A 23,938-nucleotide genomic window follows, 5' to 3' on the forward strand; every position below is an offset into this window, starting at 1 on the left:
TAATTTTTCGAATAAATAAAAATAATCTTTGGATAACAAAAATGAAAATAATCACATCGTTGAACAAAATTTCTTGTTTATCGAGATACTTTCTAATTTGAAATTTTACTTTCGAAATACTTAATATAGACCATTAAAAAGTTTCCCAAGCTAGCTAAATTTGAATAAATGAAAAATTGTCGGAAGCTTGAAGAGGAAACATTTATATCGATTTCGCGAAACAATCGTTACTCAGAATTGCGTTAATGGTATCGAAGATTGCGTACGCGCGAAGGATTCGCTTATGCTCGCCGCGTTTGGCGATATACTTGCAAAAACGTTCGCGGCTCCGGGGGGAGAGGGAGAGGGAGGACAGTCCAGTGGACAGGTATTGTGCCGCCGTTTATGGCAAAAGGGCTACCCGCAAAACCCGTCCCGCAAGGAATATTGCGAGTTTCGCTGCCAGTCTCGGAGTGCCTAACAAATGCCTTATTTGTTGGGCACACGTACGAACATACATGTATCCGAGGAGGGAACCTGGGCATGGCGAACGAGCCATACTCTACAGTTTTCACTGGTGGTGATGGTGGTGGTGTAGAAACGATGGCGAGCGGTGAGAGCTGCTGCAAGGCTTGTCACCTGAGAATGCGGACGGCGCGGCGAGCTGGCGTTAAATGTCTGGCATTCCCCCGTGCCTATGCTGCGCCTATCGTTCTGAAAAAAAAATGTTACTGCCAGAAAGCCGCCGTATTTTTGTGTTCACTTATCAACTCGTCCGCAGCCCCGCAACAAGAACAAACGCTCCGCGGCCAAATCGAAACAACGAAAATGTACAATTGATATATTTGCGCTCTTATTTCTATGTACACATGAAGAATGTCTTTTACTTCTTTTCTATAATATTTTGATGATTTTGTAATTTCTTTAGGCTGTTTGGATTATTATTTAAATAAGACTGACATTAATTTTCAAGCAACTGTGAAGATTACACGGTTTTGGCGAATTAATTTTCGAAATCGTTCATCAATAACGAACTCTTTCAATATTTTTATAAAATAGGCCAACTCTGATTTGCTCAGAAAGCTTAAAGAATTTATTTAAAGTACATCTTGCGTATTCAATTAGGGTAAACATAAAGGAGGGCAGACTGCGACTATAACGTTTGCAAATAGAGAGCAAAAAGGAAATTAAAACGGAAGGTATTTTTATATTTCGGTTCGATAGTATCTCTTAAAAAGAGCGGCATTCCTCGTGGTATTTGCGATCGACTGCGGAACGTGACCGGACGGCTAGAAGCAGGCGATCTCGTCGTTTCCTTTCCGAGTTAAAAATTCCTGCGTAACCCGTCCGCGGCGGCGAGAACGGAGCGCAAAGAGCACGGGGAACGTTGGCGACGCGTAAAAAAACGGCGCGACGAAAAGTCAGATGCCCGACGAGGCTAATCCGATTTCATGGGACGACGGAGTCTTGCGGGCTTGCGTCGGCGGGACCGATGTGTAGAGCGAACGTTCTCCGACCGTGATTTCGAATTTTCCCTTGGATCTTTTCTCATCGGTGCGCAAAACATCCTTCTCGAGGCCGTATCGAGAATGATCGCCGCGGTTAGCCGACGTGGTCGGCGAGCACGACGCGGAGCGGAGCGGCATTTCGTCTCGGTTCAATTGCCTCGGAATCGTTCGCAACCACCGCAGCTGCGAGTTGTAAGCGAGATTGGATACACCTACTCGCGCGCATTGCAATTTTCGATTCCCTTGAGCGCGTCGAGATGCATCGCCGGCTATCAAGTCGAATCGTTCTCCGACGAGCGGATTCGCGAAGAAGAAAGATAAATTTTTTTTTCTTTTCGAAATAAGTTCCGAGCAACGATTATTTATATTTTTGATTTTAGAGGAAGAGTGTAAAGCTTTCTCTTTTCATAGAATTGAATTTTAACTGTCATCTAATTTTATAGTCAACAACCTGAATAACACGAACGATTCTCTTTCTCTTTCGAGACGGAGATACGGGGGAGGCTGGCCGCTAAATTTCGCGCCACATCATTCGTCAATTACACAGGAGGAGGACATACATCGGCCACAAACAGCAATTGTCCGGTGTCACGTTTAATTGACGGTTATAAAATGTAGCGCGCGAGCGTGTGTGCAGTCGGGAATAATTTGGCGTGAGAGACGCGCGCGAGCCGGCTCTCTCTCTTTCTCTCTCTTTCTCTCTCCCGGAGAGAAGATACGTCGCCACGTGATTCCTATAATTTTCTGGATCGTGTTTAGCGAAACGACAAGTGGGTAGGTGTCGTAATACACGCGTGTCCCTATCATTTCGCGACATTATTATTAGATCGACGTGCTGTGTGCATCGCATTACGCGTCGCATTATCGTTACTATTTGCGATGAAATTGTCTTTACCACTCTAGAAATAATGCGCGCAAAATTCATCGCGACAGTGAATAAAATCTGTTAGAATCGATAAATTTAACGAATCTTTTAATACGTTTTTTCGCACAATCCTCTTTCTGTAAAAGAGAATGCGTTATAAGACCTGTAGTATGCGTTTTAATTTTGTACTTTTCATACTGCAATACACACAATTGCATATTCTTAATTATATAAATGTCATATAATTGATTGCACACTACATTACGCAATTATGTAAAGCGCGGTGTACGAGATTGGGAGGCAATTTGTGCCGTAAAAGTGTTTCGGAAGATGCGCGTTAGCGTATGATTCCTATAATTTCCAGCGCTCGTGTTTGACAAAATAACAAGTGGGTGGGTGTCGGTTTTCACACCCGCGGCTCGGCGGGGCCTCTCCGGAGAATGTAAAAAAGGGTGGCATACGAAACCGGTCCCGATGAATCTTTGTTATATGAAGCCCCCACATATCGCTTGCCGCCTTCTGCGTGTGCCTATAAGGTCGAAGCGGCTAGCCTCAGGACCGTATCTCGCCTGCACAGAAGACGTCTACTCCTCGTGTTTCCAGTTGTCGTTCAACTGACTTCGATAATGACGCCTTTTAAGGCCCAACAAGTGTCATTATTATCTAATAATAATATTCGATCAGCTTTAGACCAATATATTATTACGATCGTTTCCTTAATGAGAAAAAATCAGAGAGAAAAAGTGAGGGCTAACAAGTTGTCGAAATTATCTTAATAAGGCGTAGCGAGTAGCGTTTTATCTTATTTTTGATACAATTGGCGGTACTCGATGTTGCGAGAACAAATGGTTATTAACTGGTGGTTCATCTCAATGCCCATTCAACGCCGGCGAATTAAATATAGCCATTACGTCGAATTCGCGTGTTCAACGGAGCGCCAAATGCGGCGAGTCCCTCGTTCATTAGCTTAAGCGCCCGATTACATCATACTCGATTAAAATCAAATGTAAATCGTAGCTCTCACAAGTCGAGGATGCCTCATCGTAATGTCTGGTCATCCTCGAGCGTGAACGTTTATGCAATGAAAGGTCGCCGAAAAAGAAAAGTGGAATCGTTCAAACTCTCTAATAACTATAACTAATGAGCAATAAGTTTGCAGAAATTTAACTCGGTTAAGAGTTATGCTAAATTAGAATGTTATACATTTTTTAATTAAATTGTTCTAAATTACAAAATTTATAATGTAAATCATCAAATAAGTTTTATATTGCATTTGTAAATTTTATACAAAATCTTGTTTTTGTTGTATGAAAACGTATTTTCTTTAAAGATGTTTTTACATAAGTAAATTTTTAACTTAGAAAAAAGTTAACAGGTTAAAGTTTATGTGTTAAAAATTTCATTTATTGAAAATTAAGCAAAGAAATTAAAACTATATAACTTTTTAACTATAGTTATTATTCAACTCTATAAATGAATAGCGTTTTCACATACTTTGTTATAGCACTGAATTCACTGTTAATTTCAATGATTTAGAAACTACTACAACTGAAACATTATTTGTTTCGTTTATATGATAATTAATTGAAATGTACTCTAAATAAAGTTTCATCCACGGCATTGAGTTCGCGTATCGCTTCCAAGGGTACGACTCTTAAAGGATTCAGGAAAAAACATACTTCTGATCGACAGAAGAGATCAATTAATCTCTTCTGGCTACTGTTTTCTCCAGACCGCGACTCTCGACTTGGCGGTGCATTCTCTTTGATCGTGCCACCAGTGGCCCCAATTCACACCTGACTCTCAGCGATAAAAACCACCTCTAAAGATATCCTTATCCAGCTTCTTTGCGTAGGCACGAGTCCCGTTCCTACGAGTCGGAGGAAGTCGAATGTTATCGTAGAGCAGGTAGTCGTCTCTCTTACAGCGCGCACCATCGAGCGAATTCATTTGAGCGTCTCGTCTTCTGGAAACCTCTCTCTCTCTCTCTCTCTCTCTCTCTCTCTCTCTCTCTCTCTCTCTCTCTCTCTCTCTCTCTCTCTCTCTCTCCCCCCCACCTCTCTGTCTCTTTTTTTATTCTTGTTCTTCCTTATTCTTTTTCGTGATAAACCGTTGCAGTCGCAGCATCCTTCGCCGGCCACTCGAAGCGGTAGTGAACAGGACGATTAATTATCTCGGCGCCAAACAGCAATGATGAAGGTAACGACGGTCGATTAAGATCCAGCATCAAGAAAGAGAAAGAGTGAGAAGGAAGAGGAAGAAGAAGAAGAGGGAAGGAGAAGAGAAATCCTTGAAGAAAATTAACAAGAAATCTACCTGGTCTGCCGGTTATCTCGATTTTTTCATTTGTCGCGCAATTAAATACTAGAATTACTCGATGGCTAATAATAGCATCATGAACCTCAGCATCGAACGAACTCTTATCTCAATCGGTTGCTGTATTTGTATCTCGATTTTAACGTTTGGTAGCGATACTGGTAGAACTTGTAGACTATTTGAGCAGCTTCGGGTAGTAAACCCCTCGGTTAAGTAGACACAATTACGATCGATTATCCAATGTAACTTCCCAACCGACTAATCTTGACCGCTGTCACTTAAGAGAAAGAGAGAGTACAACGTGTGTGTGGGTGTGTATGTGTATGTGTGTGTGTGTGTGTATACTCCAAACAAAAAATATATTGTTATAATCTCTCGCTTAAACGACGAAGACTCAAATAATCGTCGACGATTGGTTCAGTCCGGCATCCTGTGTGATGACAAACTCGATAAAAAAATCATATATTATTCAATCCTTTGTTGAAAACGCAGCGTTTCGTTTTCTAGACACGTAACACACGCAATAGTGAATTTACAAACTGGTTTCTCTAAAACGAAATTTTAAATTTAGTTTTCAGACAGACGTCAAAACTTGCAATGCACGTATTCAACAAAGTTTGTAAATGTTTTTAATAACAGCGAATGCAATTTATTTCTAGTTTCCAAAAGTTTCGGGGTCGTACTACGATGCGTACATGACTGAGGTTTATGTCGTGCGGAGAAGAAGAAGAAGAAAGAGAAAGGAGAGGGAGAAGAGAGATCCAAGGGCCTCAACTGCCTACGGACGCTACGGTACGTTAGTTACCAGACGAGAATCTCGCTCTTTTGTGGCTCCAGCCGTTGAGCCGACCAGGCCCCTTCATCTTTCTTTCTTTCTTTCTCTCTCTCTCTCTCTCTCTCTCTCTCTTTTTCTCGACGAATGAAATATACTTCCACGGAGAACGGCCCTCGTAGTCGTGGCGCCGAATTGATCAGGATTTTCGGGCCCCGACCTTCTCGCTCGCTCTGTCGTACAATGCGCCGAGGCGTAAGCACACCCGGTTTCTTCGCAGAAGAATCCTATTTATCACCGCGATTCATTTGAAATCCCTCCTTTATAATTCAACCCATTGTCCGTTAAAGATCGATAAAAAAAAATCCACGAAAAATAATAAATACGGTAAAAAAGAATATTTTCTAAGTTTTTTTTTACTATGCGACGCACACAACATTTCATCAATGTAATTTCACAATGTTGCTCCAATATTGTTGAAATGTGGTATTCTGTGCCGTATGGGGAGACGATTCGATCGATGTGTACGTACAATAATTTGAATACAACAAGAATTAGATTAACTCTAAATTCTTTGCCAAAATCAGAAAAGTCGAGACGTCAAGGTTTAGATACGTTGCATGTTGCTCAAAGTTCCAAAAAGATTTTTCATTCAAGACGAAATAAATATATTTTTGGATGTTGGAGAGAGAGAGAGAGAGAGAGAGAGAGAGAGAGAGAGAGAGAGAGAGAGAGAGAGAGAAAACAATTCTGAACGCAAGCAATACGAACAGATCACGTTACTTTCTTTTTTATTCTATTAAATTCTATTAAATTAGCTTCAAGTGCGATGAATTAAAATTTATTGAAAATTGATTGAAATTTCGTAATTTTTATTTATTCATACTCCTCTTTCTCCCGAGGAATCTGTCCCTCGTCCTTAATTTACATTAGCAGAGCGAAAGATGACTCGCAATTATATTAACAACAATTTTCATAAACTTAGGTGTGTTTGCCGAAGGACTTGGAAGAGGATTGACAAAAATAACACCATGGAGCGTATCTTCTTCTCCGTCCTCTTCGAGGTGACGTGAAATAACAACAATAAAAGTCGACGGGGGCCGATCATGGTAATTGTGTTCCGCCGCGTCACGTCCGTGAACAACAAGCCGCGGCGCGTTTCTTCCTTTTGGCAGCTCGCACGTCCGTTGCCTGCCAGCGTAATATATTTTCAAGCGAGACGAATGGATCGTGATTTCGTGGCCGCAGGACGGGGCACGAACGTCGTTTCGCCTTCCTTTGTTATCCATTGTCGCTCTTCCCCGAAGAGCCGAGCGGACATCAGTGATGGTACACGAAGGCGAGATTCACGCCGTCGCCCTCGCCCGCCGTATAAAACGGACACGCGGCTTTCGTAGAAGGGGTATCTGATTCTAATCCCGAAATCCGGTTCGAAGCTCCGGATTGTCGGCGCGGTACTCGTCCTTTTTCGTTAACACGGCGCTTAAAAAAGGTCTCGAAAGGGGCCCGAGACATGAACCTCCCGTCCCGAGGCGTTCATGAATAAGAGATGGGCGCGCGGGATTGGGACTCGGCATAAAATCCGTTTACGGCTGCTTACAGAATCGAAAGAGACGCGTACGTTCTAATTTATCTAACGTGGGGTGGAGGGATTTTACCCTGCTCCGACGTCCTCCAGAAATGGGTGCGACACTCCGCGATTCGCGGAGAGATATCCGTTTACGGTCGTGAGATTCCCGGCGCGTCATAACGCAGCTGCAATCGGCCTCTCCAATAAGTTTGCCGGAATTGCCGCGGGGGCAGCTGACGAGAGAGGCGCGCGGTAATTATTCCCCGCAATTAGCAATCGTTCGTCAGCCGCGCGAGACACGCGATGAATACCCATCGGCCACCGCCGCCGTTTCCCGGCCGATCTGTAACAATTCATATAATTAAGCATTAATGAAAGCCATCACAGAGTCGTCGATTGTCCGCGGGCGGCGAGTCGCGTTCTTTACACGGAGCTGCGATAGATCACGGCCGAGTTTATCAATTTTTTTTTTCTCGCGTCTTCCTCCCCTCTCGGAGACGCCTCGATTCGACGCGCGGCGATTATCTTCTCGTACGCAACTATCTCCGGATGATGCAGTCAGCGGATCGAATCGATTTCCGGCCGGTCGTCGGTGGAAGGAACGATGATAGGCGAGGCCCCCCTCACGTTCAAGTAGGCTAATTGCAATGGCAAGACGCTCGGCCATTGAAGGATAACATCGTCTTTACGGGCCGCTTTCACGCTGCTCGCACGCGAGCGACTTTTATGCGCGTCTCTTTTGCCAGCATCTGCAAATCATTACGGGAGTACACGAGGCTAGAATCACTCCTACGTCGTCGTATCCGAAGTGCATTGAAGTTTAAAGAGCCGCCGCCGTCGTCGGTCGCGCTTTGGAGAAAATAGTCGCGGGCATTAACAGTTTCCACGGTGCGTACTCGGCGCGCTTAATAGCGATGCTAAGTGATTTACCGTCAATCGCCGTGGGCTGCTTGTCATCCCGTTCACGCGTTCTCACGCGCGACAACGCTAAGCGCAAGCGATATTAGCGATTTACATGATCGGGTGAGGCGCGCGGCTGCGCGGAATTTCAACGCGAGAGATGCGTTTACCGCGTGTGTCGCACACGAACCAATTCTAAAGCGAACAATAGGGGGAACGCGTTTATAAATGCGCCGAAAGAGTTCACACGTCGAGATAGCTTCCACGACCCTCTTTTTTGCCTACGTGCCCTTTTCCAGCGTTCGTCCTTAAATGCAGGTAGACGGGACCTTGTCAGGTACCGCAGGTGCACCAAGGATTAAAGCAGAATTTCGAACAAAAGTCGAGACCGAAATCTAAATCTCCGACAGCGGGTTTTTTTTTTACTCTCGCATAGTTAAATAGGCTAATTTAAAATACGCTTTTTTCTATCTTATTTTTGTACAACAAATAATCATGTTTCTCTTTCGAGGTTTGTCCAATTTTTTTTCAACAATTTCGACAAAGCATTGTGCGGAGAGGCAAGAAGCAAGAAAGCAAAGAGCAAGTTGCAGATTAAATCTCAACGAACTATCGAAAGGAAAATCGGCAATAATTCCGCCGAGAAGGATTCAACGCTCGCCGCAACGCTCGCCGCGTCACGGAACGGGATCGGCGCGTATGGACGTCTTTCCATAAAAGTGCCGAAGATCATCTCTAAAAATATAATGACTGACGCCTTTAGAGCGCGAGACTGTCGGTCGCGCGCGCGGCGGCGGCGGCGGCTGCGTCAATCTGGACCGCTCGCGCGAGCGATACACACGCACGCAACAGGTTATACGCAGCGCGGGGCGACCGCGCGCCGTATCGTCGCCTCCGCGACGTACGGACCTAATCTCGATGCGTGCCGGCGCGTTTCTCGCGCTCCCTCGGCTCCGTCGCGATGCCGACGGGCTGCCGCGCCACGCCGACCGGCAGCTGCCGCCGCTGAAAGAATTGCCACGGGCTTTGTTCTCCCGCGAACGAACAGTGCGCCTTTTGTTGGACCTTAATATTCACCGCGTCTGAATGGCGCTACGAATTTGTTTTTTTCACGTCCATAGGAGAGTTGCATGCGAGACGCTCGCCGAGAAAAAAAAATATATGTACATGGCGTGAAACACTTTAGGGGGTTACCCGCGCGCACATCCCTTTCTAGTGCAGCCGGAATAGTTTTGTTACGGGATATATATAAATGTTGAATGTATGAAAATATATATTGCTTCTCTCTCTCGATGTATAATTATGTAATCAAGTTAGGTACACAAAAAGGAAGATTACTTTAGATTTAATAAACAGTTTTCATCATTACAATCAAATTTGTTTACAACCAATAAGTATTGAAAGAAAAATGTCAAAGTATTATTTGTTAATATTTCGACTTTTATTCTCAGTTTAGAAAGTGCAATGAGAGCTTGATACATTTCTCAATATTTTTGTCGTTACATGTAATATATGTAATCTTATTAATATCTTTCCTGTATCATTGATTCGAGAATTTACTTTCGTTTTAAAAATAAAAAATCCTTCGGAACGATTTCTGACTGAGAATATGCGACTTCAAAAGGATTCTGTTAGCAAACGTAAACATTCTCGCCGTGGCTGGTTGAAATCGCGCCGCGCAATTAGGCGTCAGGCCGTTCCGAAGGCGGTAGCGAGAGTCGCCCTCCCGAAGCGTGAAATATTACTGTTCGAGCGCAATGATCCTCGATGCCGAGCGCGCCGCGCCGTCGGCAATTAGCCGGTAATCTGATATCGATAGCGGTAGACTCGCACGTCCCGGACTCGTCGATGTCGAGCGGATGCTTGTGCGATGCGCCGCACCGCCCCCGTGCGTTCGAAAGCGCAGCGTGACGCGCGCACCCCCGTGGCGTTTGATCCAAGGGCCATCGCTTTTCTTTCGATCCTCGCCCAAATGTAGGTCCACGCCTCCTCGCACTCTCTTTCAAATTCCGCGAGCACAGAACGGCACCCATCTGAGCTCGAGGAATTGGAGACTGTCAATCGGAGAGCCCCGGATTCAGTCAACTTCTTGAATTTCAAAATCTTTTTTTCTCTCTGCTGCACAGCTTCTCTTTCGTTCCCAGTCTGGTTGAATTGTAGTCCTCGGTCTTCAATATGTATAACCTGACATGGGCTTCCCTTTCAAAAGAGAGAGAGAGAGAGCGGATGAGGATAGGAAACAAGTGTGAAAACTAACGAAGGGTCTCTTTGGAGGAACGCATCGTGCGCACGCTACGCTCCGTGGAGCATATTTTTTCGTACCAAGGCCGCCTTTCTTTCTCTCGTCGCTTTAAGCGAGAAATCTGCCTTTTATCGATAAACGTTACAAGATCCATTAATGTTCATACGTGGGACAAAGTAACACATCGAACACGTCAGCACGGTCAGCTGGAAATGCTTGCGCGACAATTTAAAGCTTGTTGAGACTTTCGGTCAAGTTTCACGGCAAAACGGCGCGCGTCGGAGACTCCCATCGGAGTATGCAAATACCGCTATAAGAGCTCCTGAGAGCGAGGAAAAAAAAAGAAAAGAACAGAGAAGGAAAAAGACACGGAGAGAGAAAAAGAGGGAACGTGATCTCGCGTACATGACACTATCCCACAGGTCGGGGAAAAAGATTGCAGATTCTAGCCGGGTTCTAGATTCCGCGGTGACGCGACGCGCATAGACATTCGCGCCTTTCCGAGGAGGAGGCGAGTACCGCGATTCGTCCGCAAAGGAGAGAGACAGAGAAACAGAAAGAGAGAGAGAGAGAGAGAGAGAGAGGCGAAAAAAGATCTCCGGGTCTCTACGCCGCCGTCGTTCGCGGCACGATGGCGCCGCAGGGCGCCGTCGCGCACTTCCCCGCTGACAACAACGACGACGGCGACGCCAGGCCCGTACACGTCACGCGCGCAGATTCTCCCGAATGACAGGCAGGTTCCGTCGAGGTGTCTGCGAGTCTTTGCGAGAGACTGTCTGAGAGATCGTCTAGCCGATCCTTCAGAGAGATAAGATTTCTTCCGGAAGGAATGAGCTTTAGGTACGCGACCTGCCAGAGTAAAGAGCAAAACAATCGATTCTGACGGCTGTTTGTTCATCGTTTAAATACCATAAAATGGCCTGAAATAATCGCGAAAAGAAAGAGTCCCCGGCCTTCGTCCCTTCTTATCTCTCGCCTTGATTTTTTTATGACTCGAAAGTTTGCGTGCGGGATTTTTGGTAATGTTGATTTATCGCGTGCGTTTGTTTTGTTAGCCGTGCATCAAACGCAAATCACGACTTTCAGTCAAGAAGGATCGATTTAAGATACAAAAATCGACTTTCTTTTCACAATCAAGATGGTTTATGGTATTTAAATGTGATGAGCAACAATAACTCGTGAAAATGATCAAATCTATTACACAATAATATAGTAATTATATAAATTCGAAGAAGAATCATCGAAACATCTTTTAACATCAACATCTACGATCTCTACGATCTCGCTATAGATATATTTGTTCTTTTTAAAGAAGATAATGCTACGATTAGACCAGTTTTATAAGTCGCCATATTTATGTGTGTTGTCAGAACTCAGAAAGGAAAGAAAACATTCACAATATTAGATTTTATATTCAAAAAAACTCTTTTATTAATATCACCCATTTATACAAAAATCAATGCTTTAATTTCGAGTTTAGCATGTAGCATCGTTCTGATACTTGCCAGCAGCGCGCCAAGAACCGCGCAAATCCGACTCAATACCGAGGCCCTCTCGTCACTTCGTCTCATTGCGCGTATCGCACCGTAAGATTAGATAAACTCTCGACGGCGCGGGCGAAGGGGTCCCTCGGCACAGACCTGGACCCCGGTTCTCTGGCGTCGCTCCATCTCGCTCGATCTCGCGTCGCGTCGAGCGGCGCTCTCCGTCGGCGATGCCGAGGACGCACGGGCCCCACTCTGGCGACAACGGAAACGAACGAGATGAGCGCGGCCTGCGCCTTGCGGCTCGACGCGGAGCGCCCTACGTCACAGTGAAGTATGTGCTCCCGAGTGTAGAAAATGGCTGCGCTCTCCGCTAGTACGGGCGGATGTAAATATGGTCTGTGGATCGGCCTGGGAGTGCTTGCCGCGAGATGTTTCGGCGGTGAGTACAGCCGATTGCGCGCGCGACGCGCTACGTCGTCGATCGTCCGCGACACGCGTTCATCGGTCCGTCCATTCGTTCGTTCGTTCCTGCGCGCGTAAATACGTGCGTGTTTTGCTGCTTACGTGCGTGCACATGAATGTATCGTATGTGTATGTGTGTGCGTATGCGTGAGATGCTGTCGTCGAGAAGGCAAGCGGGCAGGCAGGCAGGCAGGCAAAGCGATGGAGAAGACGAAGTGCGGACGAAACGAACGTCACGTCCCGCCATCGCGCCGCGCCGGGCCGGGCAAAAGAGGATCGATCGGATGCGGACTGCCCGCGCGTGAAGGAACGATCGCACCCTGATCCCCAATCTCCGCCGTTCACCTTCTGCCGCACAGATGTTTAACCGGATCGCCGATTTCGTCTTCGTCTCCTCTCTTTCTCCGCGCCCTGTCTCGAACGCACGTTCCTGACTTTCCGTCTCTCTTTCTCTGGTTGAATCAACGGCCGACGAATCGCCCTCGCATCAACGCAAAGGATCCGCATCGCTCGGCCCGGCGCGCCCTCGATCGTATCGCTTTTCACTACGGTTTCGTGGAAACACCCCTAGACGGGGAAACGCCGCGCCGTTGGAGAAGCGAGGGATGGGAGGGACCCGACGGCGATCGACATTTCCTCCGTGTGACACTTCTGACCGTTTCCTCATAATTCGAATCGGTGCATCGCGCGGGTTTTTTTTATCCCCTCGATCGTGTTCGGCAGCAATCTTGTGGATTTTCTTTCTTCGCGTTTTCCCTGCCGCGGCGTAAACGTCGAACGTTCTCCTTCTCTTTCACCGATACATTTTCTCCGACGGAATTCCTGCGCCGTTCGACACGGCACGCTGCAGTGCTCTTTTACGTCTACGTTCCCCGCCGCGTCGTCTGGGCGGTCAACGAGAGAGAAGAGGAATGACGAGAGAACGGAAGAAAAAGAGAGAAAGAGAGATGACGAAGACGAGAGAGGTTAGCTGTCCGCTCCGACGACGTTAGAGACTGAAATATCAGCGGTGCCGAGAATTCGTTCCACCTCTCGTCGGCTCGCGTCTCGCGACTCGCCTTTTCCACTTTTCTTCCTTTCTTTTCCTTCTCTCTCTCTCTCTCTCTGTCTCTTTCTTTTTTCGTCGACTTCTCTCGTCGCGCATCTTGCGTCGCAGAGTCCAGCGTCCAGCTTCCGACGCTTGTCTGGACCCGATCGACCTGACTACCGCGTGCGATCGGCGGGGGATGACGCCGTCGCCGCGGCGACGACACCAGACTTTAACCCTTTGAAACGCAATACGAGCGTGTGTAACTGTCTTTTTTTTTAATATCTTCTTAATCTGCGCAGCGACCGCGCTTGACCGACGTGTTTTGCATCGATGATGATGATGATGAAAGAAAAATTAAGTCATCCGCTCTAGATAAGGTCCGGCTACAGAAAGTTGAAAGTTGTTTCTTTCTGTTTGCCTTTTTTGATATTCGTTCATGACATGTAATATTTTTTATCGGACACAATAATCAATGATATTTAAACGAAAAGCACGCCGAATGTTTTCATATACATTAGATGTGCGAATTAACGTTTTTTTTACATCAAATCGTTAAAACATTACTTTTAATATAATCATTGTTGAATTTCAATGTACTGATGATAAAAGAATCTCTGTAAAAAAAAATAATATTCATTATGTGAAATAAAATCATACATTTAATTAAAAATAAAATTCTGTAAGATTATTAATATATATGTAATTCGTATTTGAATCTTATGTTAGATTTGACATTTTCAAATAATTTGAATCAGAAAGATATAAATTCAAATCAAATTGAAATCTGTCTGATTTGATTTATATTCGAATTCGCTCATTATATATATATATATATATATATATATATATATATATATATATATATATAAACAGATTCATGTGTTAAGGGCGACTATAATAATTAAACGTCCATGAATTCCTAATCGTTTGAATGTTATTAAAATGGCGAAAAAACATTTCATCCGTGCTAACAAATAGAATGTAGATATTGCTTGACAAACTAATCACCGATTAACTCCGCTAATCGTAGTTCGAATGGAGTCCCCCTAAGCCACTTACGACCCCATTACGTTGGAAAAAAATTGCCGTAAGGATGATAGTGTAGAAATAGCATAGCAATGAGTGGCTTCTGCGGTGCTACTACTACAGCTACCGCACGGTAACCTTCGCACTTTCCAACAAACAAGAAGTTCGGAGCAACAATTTTTCCAAAACGGCCGACTCTCGATTATCAGCAGGACCCGTTCTCTCTCTTTCTCTCACACGCACTCACGGTCATTGACGTCAGATTGTCGTATTTAGCAAACGGGAGAGATAGAACGCGGCAATCAGACGGTCATTTTTGGCGCTAAATGTGGCGCGAAGATGCCGGGACGACAGCATTTCTCTTATTCGTCCGTAGGAAATGGCGAGATTGTTTATGCTGCTTCTCTCGGCGGCCGTGCGTGTAGGGCTCGAAATACATCAAAAGGATTATAAACGTCGGCGTCGTTTCAGCGCGGCACGACACTCGTCTCCTCCCTCCTCCTTTCTTCCCTGCCTCTTTCCTTGTCGGGGTACACGCGTACGCGAAACGCATAATTTCGCGCTGAAAACGCGCCGGCTGATTCTGATCCGTGTTCTCCCTTTTCCTCTCTCTTTCTCTCTCTCTTACGTTGCGTATGACGTACGATGTGCGATTTTTTCCGTGGGACATATGCAAGGACAGCGCGCGTGTACATACATCGTGCGTACGATGAATAAGGCGAATAAGAGGCGGCCTTTCTCAACGCGAGCGCGCGCGTATCCGGGATATAAAAGTATGCTCGCGTTTCATAACGTCGCTTCGCAATGTGCAACGAACTCTTTTTTTTTTTTCCCTCTCCCCGCCAAGTGTGCTGCTGCCGGAAGCGTATCGACCGCTATCAGATCGAGATTCGTAGCCTCGGGTTTTAAGGAGGACGTCTGTCGAAATACGAAATTATAAAAAAAAAAGAGAGAGAGAAAACGCACGCACACACGCACGTTCGATCTGAATAATAAAGTAGTGGGTCTCGGTGAAAAGGATGATTAATGAGACTCCTGATAAATTCAAGTCCCGCGTAAAAAAAAAGCGTTGCGTTGGGTCGGTAGGTCCAGAGTTCGAGGCTGTTTGACGCGCGCGAAAACATTTTTATGCGCGACAACGAAAACGCAGGCGAAAAACGTTGACGTATTGACGGGATTTACACGGGCTGTTCCGGCATAAGCGGATTTACTTACGGCCAACTGAGATTTAATGGCCTCCCCGTTTCGCCTCAGGCCAGTAGCACATTTCGAGAAAAACTCGAGTAAGAAGGAAATTAACGCTTTTTATCCGCGACCGATTTCCGACTACTTATGTTTCTCACTGGCTTTAAATACATCTTTTCCTTCCTGGAAACAAGTAAATAGCTGTATAAACTTCAGTTTATTTCAATCGTCCTCTACTGAAAAAGAAATTTTTTTATTATTAAGTAAATGTAATTATTTTAATATCATTTCTTTGATTTAAGGAAATATTTTGTAAATTTGTAAAGGAATTATTTTATACTCTCTAATACTTATTGAAAGAAATGATAATAAGATAAGTGCACTATTTGATAACACAAAATATTCTCAGTGTACGATATCGAAAATCGAGCGATCGTAGCTCGCAGAGTTTTCATCTCGAGATGGATGCTGCAAGTTCGCTCCAGAGACGATCGTGTGTCTCTCTCCCTCTCTCCCCCTTCCTCTCTCTCTCTCTCTCTCTCTCTCTCTACGATCGACCGGGGATATCCGGCTCGCGATAACGTCTCACGTTTACGGTGTAGAATTACGCACACGGTTGATTGTCTTTCCGCGAAAATTACGATCTCGGCTGTATCACGGTTACGCGTGCACGCGCTCGAAATCCGTCCGCTTTTCTCGACGATATTATTTGCAGCGCGCGCCGCGGGTATTAAATTTCCCGGGCGCATGTCTCCGTGCATCAGCTTGTCTACGAAATGTCGCCCTTCTCGGAATCAATTGTACGATCGTGCACAGAAATAAATTAAAAGTCATGCGTCGCGGTAACAAAAAAAAATAAATATGGAATTGTACGAAGATACGATAAGATCGAAGATCCTGTTTTTTTTTATTAACTGACTGAAAATCGCTTTATCGATGGCACTTTACCGCCTATCAGGCGGAAATGCGATATCCCTCCTCCCCCGTAATCACATATCTTCTATTGACTCTAAATATTGGTAATGCGATAAGGAAGTGAGATAAGGACTTAACTTTCAAACCCGAGACACGGGCGCGAATCAACGTCCTCTTGTACAAACCACAGAGTCAACTCTCGCGAGTTAGCCTACGTCCAATATTTACGCAACCGTTTTTCCACTCACTTAAATTGGTAAAACCACAATTTTCGTTTATCATCTCCGATAAGCTGCAGATCACCTTAATACCGGTCTTTAGCAACGGTCGTCCGCCTATCGGTTATTTCCCGAGGACAGCACGACAAACGTTCTCTTCCGATCCGCTTTATCTTTTCCCATCCGTTTACCTTTGACGTCGTGTCGTACTGTAGCTTGGGAACATTGTGTGCTTATTAATTTATCATTGTATTTATTAATTTAATTTAACTTTCGAAGCACGATAGTACGTGCCATTTTTTTTACAATTGAGGCCAAACATACTTTACTCTAATTTATTTAATTATGTATCCTATTATAGTTTTTGATGTTGTTGAATCTAAAATTTCAGTTCGTATTTTAATACATCTAATTCAATACGATGAATTTAAAGTTGACAAATTGTCTGTATTAAAAAAATTTATAAATATTATATTTACAATAGCAAGATAATCCCTTTTCTCCCAAGTAACCGTTATATCCCACAACAATTTTTTTTATTTGCTATTTCGAATCCGCTACTTTGAATTTTATCATTTTTGACCTCATGCTTGCATTCCCCAAAAATCCCGAAATATCAAGCTTCGTAAAAGTCGGTCGGGAGGAAAAATGTATGCTTTTATAAAAAAAGAAACAATGGTTCGGGTTTTCGAAGTAGCGGTTTCTGAGAGTTCGGCGAGGCGAACTTGGCGCGATTCGGCGCGACTCATAGACGCGCGCGCGGGGCTATCGCTGATACTGCTCTTTGCCACGCTGATAAAGTCCGCGGCTAGCTGATGGCACGTCGTGCCTCGCGCGATTCATTGAAACCTCCGCGCGATTACGGACGCCGCGATTGCGTCGCGAAAGCAGAGAGATAGATACGCGCCGCGTTACCGCCTCTCGGCCGAGCCCGATCGCGCGGGCTCGTACCACGCACTCGCGCGCGCGTGTGTACGACGGTTTTCTATAATAAACGACGCGCTTCATCTACGCATTCACGACTTTTCTCGCGCCGTACGGCGGCGATAAGCATCCGATCGCTGAATCGGCCCGCGCCCTGAACAATTGCGCACTGAGGATTCAATGAATTCGATCGATCGAGCGAGCCTGACGATCTCATAATCCGTTTTGTTCCGACTGATTGAGTTCTGATCGCAATGAATTCGCGATCCTCTGAGGTTTCGCGTCGTCAGGCCGGAGATTAGAATTCAATCAATCGAGGCAAAACGAATTAAGGATTAAAGCCGATTGAAATCAAATTCTAATTGTCATTTCGCGACCGTCAGTTTCTTCTTTATGAAGCCCCCTGAGAGATTTAATAAGTGCATTTGTAAAAATTAAGGATGAGCAATAGATGAGGTGGCTTTTTGAAAGGCATAATAATTTCAGGAGAGAAAACTTGGACAATTCGAACTGGAAGTAGATAGAAATGACTCTTTCCCGACAGCTGTTATACCGTAAATGCCGTCTAGGGTTCCCGGGATTCTAAATCCGTCGTTGTCTTCGCCCGGATAAGGTCGAGATCAATATCGCGGCATATAAGTGTCACTCGGGCGATTCTTTTTCCAGATCTCTATACGCGTGGTCTCTCTCCTCTCCCCCTCCCGCAATCTCCTTCCCCGCGCATTCGCGGTCATTAATCGCTATACGAGCGCGCGATAGTATCCGCATTTCGTGCCGTCGCGCGCGTTGACGGAACGCGTTGTTGCTGATGTGGAAAAATACTTTCTACGCGGAGCTATATTTACGTCTTGTTTCCAGATATGTAAGGATAAGCAGAGCGGAGTCTCGCGGCTGTCGAGACACTTGAGAGAGTTCGTTGCTTTCGCGTTTTATACCTTGTTTATACGCTCGCGCCTGTTAAAAAAGCACGACCGCGGTACTGCTTCGGCAACTAGCCGGCTCGAATTCCACCGAGTCTGCCTGAGATTGTCGTGTAACTCGAGTCGACGTGGACTTCTCGGAAGGACTTAGAGATCCAAGGAGAGAGAAGGAGAAGAGGCATTTAACGGATTAGCGTTATTTCTGTTTCGCTTTTATCAAAATACATCGATACCGCGCGCTTTCGACGCCAGACTCGTCGTCAACCAATTTGAAATTGAATTATTCGGGATGAACGCCGACGGATTGAAAGATAGACTCCCTTCGCCCGAGAGAAGAGAGAAGAGAAACGCGCGCGAAGAATCGAATCCGTCATCCGCAGATATTCGCCGGTTATAAATAGAGCGGTCACCGTAAAATAGACGCGCGGGAGAGTAATTCCGCGGCGGTAGATAAACGCAGAGCCTTCGCGCGTGTGTCTCGAGCTTTCTTCCTCTTTCTCCTTTTGCGGCAGCGGTCGTCGCGCGTCGCTCGCATACTCGTTAGAAACGTGACACCGTGTTTGCATCGAATTCGCCGTTATCGGCCACCGTGACGGAGGCGGATGCTCTCGGTTGTAGCGCCTGCGGTTTCGCGGCCTGTCAGATTCAATTCGCAGTCACACATCTAATTTTGGACGCCTCACGTCACCGCACAAATCATAATTGAGCTTTGATAGACGTTCGAATTTTAAGAATTTTTTTTTCTAACGGAAAGATTTACGCTATTATTTTTTCAAATGCTATAAAAATATTTTTATTTATTAAAAGAAAATTGTATAAACTAATTACGGTGCTTTTAGTTAAAAAAAAATTTTGCAGAACAAAATTGTCGAATCGTGTGTACAGAGTGCTAATTGTATATTCTCTACTTGTGTTTCGAATTTTAACTTTTATTTTAATTATACATATAGAAAATAATACATCGCACGAGCAGCATTTCTATAACTTATTGATGCCATAAACTACAAACATTATTTATCGTTTCAAATTTTCCAATTTTTTTAACTTAAAATCCGTTAATAAACAGGCAATATTTTTCAATACAGCATATTTACGTGATGCTGAGCGGTCTTTTATGCGCGCGTGAAATTTATTAAACGGCCAGAATTACGGGTCCTCAGGATGGTTTATATCAACTTGCGGAGACACTTATGAAAGATATCCCCGATTCTCCCGGGACGCACCCACCACTCCTTTCTCTTTTGTAGTGGTGTACGCCTCTTCGTGGGACGTACGTGATGACGGTCGTTCGCCTACACGACATATCTCATGACTTGTCAAACAACCTCTCGAATCCGCTCAATTCCGCGCCTAGTCCCGCCTCGCTTCTCACGTCGATTATCATTAAGTTACTCTTATACCGTAACTCGCAACGCATCATTCACCTAATTTCATAGCGACGCATCACCCACTCTCGCTTATAAACAAGTATTAATCTCATGCGGAGGAATCACATGCGTGATCTGAAAGTGAAACGTTTGAATGACTGGACACGATTAAAATATGAAAGCCTTATGTATTTCTTCTGTGTATGATATACTATATTGATTCATTTACATTGGCGATGTGCCTAATAATGCCATTCAACGCCTTCTTGCAGTGTTGGGAATCATTTGCTACTGTGACGGACATTGCCCGGACGGTAGGCAAAATGGGACCTGTGAGTTGCGAGCTGGTGGCCAGTGCTTCAGCGCGGTGGAGGCGGTGTGGGACAGTGACGCCCAAGAGTACGTTCCCGAATGGTCGTTTGGTTGCTTGCCGCCCGCCGAGGGAGGCTTCATGCAGTGTAAAGGAAATCAAATTCCTCACTTACGAGAGAAGAGCATAACGTGCTGCAACAACACGGCCTTGTGCAACAAAGATCAATTTCCTGAAATAACCTACAAGTCCCGTCCTACCGCGGACACCGGTCCGATGGTCATCGCGTCGGGAGCGCCGCTAATCATCCTGGCGACAGCACTGTCAGCGATTTTCGTCATCGTCTCGATAGCGATAGGAATCATGTATCACAAATGCCGGAAGAAAGAGCGGGATCCATGTTTGGTGCCGTCACAAGGAACCCTCAGGGACTTCATAGATCAGAGCAGCGGATCGGGTTCGGGATTGCCGCTGTTAGTACAACAGACGATCGCAAAACAGCTAGCTATGTCGCAGTGCGTGGGAAAGGGACGTTATGGCGAAGTATGGCTTGCTAGATGGCGAGGCGGCGAAAAAGTAGCGGTGAAGGTTTTCTTTACATTAGAAGAGGCGTCCTGGTTCAGGGAAACTGAGATCTATCAAACCGTCCTCATGAGACACGATAATATTCTGGGCTTCATCGCCGCCGATATCAAAGGAACTGGCTCTTGGACTCAGATGTTGTTGATCACAGATTATCACGAGAGAGGTTCATTGCACGATTACCTGCAAACGATTGTATTAGATCATCAAGCGTTGCTCGCGATCTGTTCGTCGATCGCGTCTGGTATCGCGCACTTGCACACCGAAATCTTTGGTACTCAAGGAAAACCAGCAATAGCTCATAGAGACATTAAGAGCAGAAACATTTTAGTTAAGAGGAATGGGGAATGTGCCATAGCTGACTTTGGGTTAGCCGTTCGCTATATCAGGTACGCAAGCATTATTTAAGAAAAAGATATATCTTTTGCTTTTGGTATCCTTCTTACAATGTAATTGACTAAAAAATACATCTTTTTACAGTGAGACCGGAGAAATTGATATTGCGCCAAATACCCGAGTGGGTACACGGCGTTACATGGCACCAGAAGTATTAGACGAGACTCTAAATACTTCCTCCTTTGATGCATTCAAAATGGCAGATATGTATTCTGTCGGTCTGGTGTTTTGGGAAGCATGCAGAAGGTGCGCCACAGGTGGTAAGAATTCTATGGTGGAGCCTTACGCCCTACCTTATCACGACGTCGTACCAAACGATCCAGACTTCGAGGATATGCGCTTAGTGGTCTGCGTGAAACGATTGCGTCCAGTTATTCCAACAAGATGGGATAACGATACGGTAAGAATATTTTTCTAAGAAAAGTAAGAAATTCTCGATTTGAATATCTCAGTTGGTCACGGATCAAATAACAAATTGCTCTTTTCTTCCTGCAGATCCTATATGCAATAAGCAAAATGATGTCCGAATGCTGGCATCCGAATCCACCGGTTCGCTTAACTGCTCTTCGCGTTAAAAAGACACTGTCAAAACTACACAGTGATAATATCAGCATCAAGATAGTGTAGTGTTTGACGTGATTATGGAAAAAAACTGATTCTTCTTCTAGTTCAAACAACTTCCTACTCCTGTAAATATGCCCTTAGTGACAATAGAATTGTTGACAGACTGCAGCCTGAAGACTGATGATTAATGTTTATAAGTGTAAGAAAGAGAGTATGCATGAACGTACGCAAGGAACGAATGACCGATTGCAAAAGATAAATGATATGTATATATTGTACATATATATAGGAGAGATATCCGTTATAAAGTGTTTCTGATTCCTTTATCTTTCATTGAAAAAAAAAAACTTCTTTTTCATATTAAAGATATAAAATTTCAAAGATAAATGCAGAAGATTTGGAACATCTTGTGTATATAATTTTCTTTTATATTTATATGAAACTTATCAAAATTGGATAGATACAATTTTGATATGCTTCATATCGTGTTAAAACTTGTTGAATATGTAATCAGCAAAGGCTTTTCTATTCGAAAGTAGAATAATCATATAAAGAACAATTTATACTGTTTTGATCATACAAAGTCATGTAAAACGAGTTCAGCGTGTGAAGGTACGACACGCGAAGTGTACAAATTCATTTTCACTTAATATAAATCTTGCGTTTCACGTCAATTCGTTCGGAATTTGAAAGTATGTATAATGTGCCTAATGAGATCTTGTATACTAAGCTAATGCTACTTTGCGGCCTATGTTACGTACGCTGAAAGAGAGATTCCTCTTTCAAGTACCTCAAAATATATTTATTATTGAAGATTAGCTTCGCAATATACGCGTTGCGCATATAAAATTTGCGCGAGACAAAAAAATCGCGCGTTAACACACGATCATAAATGATAAGTTTACGTATAATATAACGATATAATTTATGATTGCGCGCAATCTTAAAATAATTAAGTATTGAGGACTGTTAATCCGTTTTATGTTAAATGACGCAAAAATGGTACACATTAATCAGCAATTGCAAATTGTTATGCGCAAGCTTATATTAACTGTAAAAATTTGTAATTTATATTTCTAACTACAAATGGAATATATTAATCCATTCGAAATACATTTTGGGTATGTAGATCAGTCATCGATTATTCCAAAATGATTTAGTTACGCTGCCGATGTATTCTTTGAAGTTTTATGCTTTTGTATAGAGAAAACAATTAAAAAGAAGAAATTGTGGAAAGCTAACAATTGTATAGTGCAATAACAATGTATAATGATGTATGTTATTTTAGAAGACAATGTATAATCTCGCATATTTCTTCAAATCTATACATTTATTGATCAAATGAAATAATCAAAAAGTTTTTTTATATAAATTAAAGATTATAAAACTGAATCCTCTTCCTTTTTTATGAGTGTATTTCTTAAAAGTTTTTTCTCGTCAAATTGAATATAAAATTGTTATGTATGAAGTTTTTGCATGTATTTAAAAAAAATGTAGATTGTTAGTTGATTGAATAATGAAACTTATATTTCTAAAAATTAAATATTCTTTTTTTCTGGACGTATCCTTTTTTTATTGCAACATATTTGGTACTTTTTCATGTTCTATTTTTTCACTTACAATTTGTTTTATATTCTGCACATCAAACAGAACTGTCGTATTTAATTATGAACTCAAGTAGAATTATATGCAGTTTATTAAATACAAATTATTAGCGAATATTATTACAATTAAAAGACATATCTAGATTATTTCTTTGTAACAATCTTTATGAAACATGGCATACAAAATGTAAAGAAGCTTATGAGTAAAAATAATCCTATTTTTATGCAGTTTTAGATAAATAACTTTATAATTAGTAAGTGGGCCTAAATGGATTTTTATATAGATATTTATTTTATTAATATATGTGTAAAAAATTGGTTCAATTTTCAATGCTGCTTTATCAAATTTAGAAATAAGTAATTTTACGCAAGAATCAATAGCAAACAAATAACTAAAATCAAAAAATAAAATTATGCTCAAATTTTACACGGTATTAAACGTATTAACAGAACAGTAAAAAGTTTTGGAATCTTTCTGTTAACACCTTAAAATGTAACATACATCCTTAACACGATTGAAACTATTTGAACGCAAATTAGTATATTTGTTTCTCAAATTTCCCGATTCAAAATACGAAAGTTTATGAAAGTGAGTGAGAAGGTATAATGAGAGCGAGCGAGATGACAATAAGAGAGCTTGGAGAGCGAGCGAAACAGTAATAAGAACAAACGAGATGAGAATAACAATACAAAGAAGAGGAAAAAAGGCTCGAGTACAAGCCAATTCCTCGCCGCTAAATATGATATTTCACATGAGTACGATCAGAGAGAAGCCTTCACTTTTATTTACGTCCGG

The 23,938-nt window shown here is 43.4% G+C and overlaps 1 protein-coding gene across 2 annotated transcripts; it reads left to right on the forward strand.

Annotated features, from left to right (window-relative positions):
* Positions 1–63: 63 nt before the first annotated feature.
* LOC105838849 (bone morphogenetic protein receptor type-1B) lies at positions 64–23,096 on the forward strand. Of its 2 annotated transcripts, XM_036288981.1 has the most exons (7): positions 64–2,261; positions 5,328–5,460; positions 6,426–6,549; positions 8,422–12,078; positions 19,959–20,967; positions 21,059–21,374; positions 21,470–23,096. In XM_036288981.1, the coding sequence occupies exons 4-7, from the start codon at positions 11,994–11,996 to the stop codon at positions 21,599–21,601; spliced, it is 1,542 nt and encodes a 513-aa protein (XP_036144874.1). In that variant the 5' UTR covers positions 64–2,261; positions 5,328–5,460; positions 6,426–6,549; positions 8,422–11,993; the 3' UTR covers positions 21,602–23,096. The 2 variants fall into 2 exon arrangements, with proteins under 2 accessions (XP_036144874.1, XP_012540173.1); XM_012684719.3 differs by lacking the exons at positions 64–2,261; positions 5,328–5,460; positions 6,426–6,549 and having other exon boundaries at positions 6,610–12,078.
* The last annotated feature ends 842 nt before the right edge of the window (positions 23,097–23,938 follow it).

Source organism: Monomorium pharaonis, chromosome 6 (assembly GCF_013373865.1).
Source record: "Monomorium pharaonis isolate MP-MQ-018 chromosome 6, ASM1337386v2, whole genome shotgun sequence".
NCBI classification, from domain to species: Eukaryota; Metazoa; Arthropoda; class Insecta; order Hymenoptera; family Formicidae; genus Monomorium; species Monomorium pharaonis.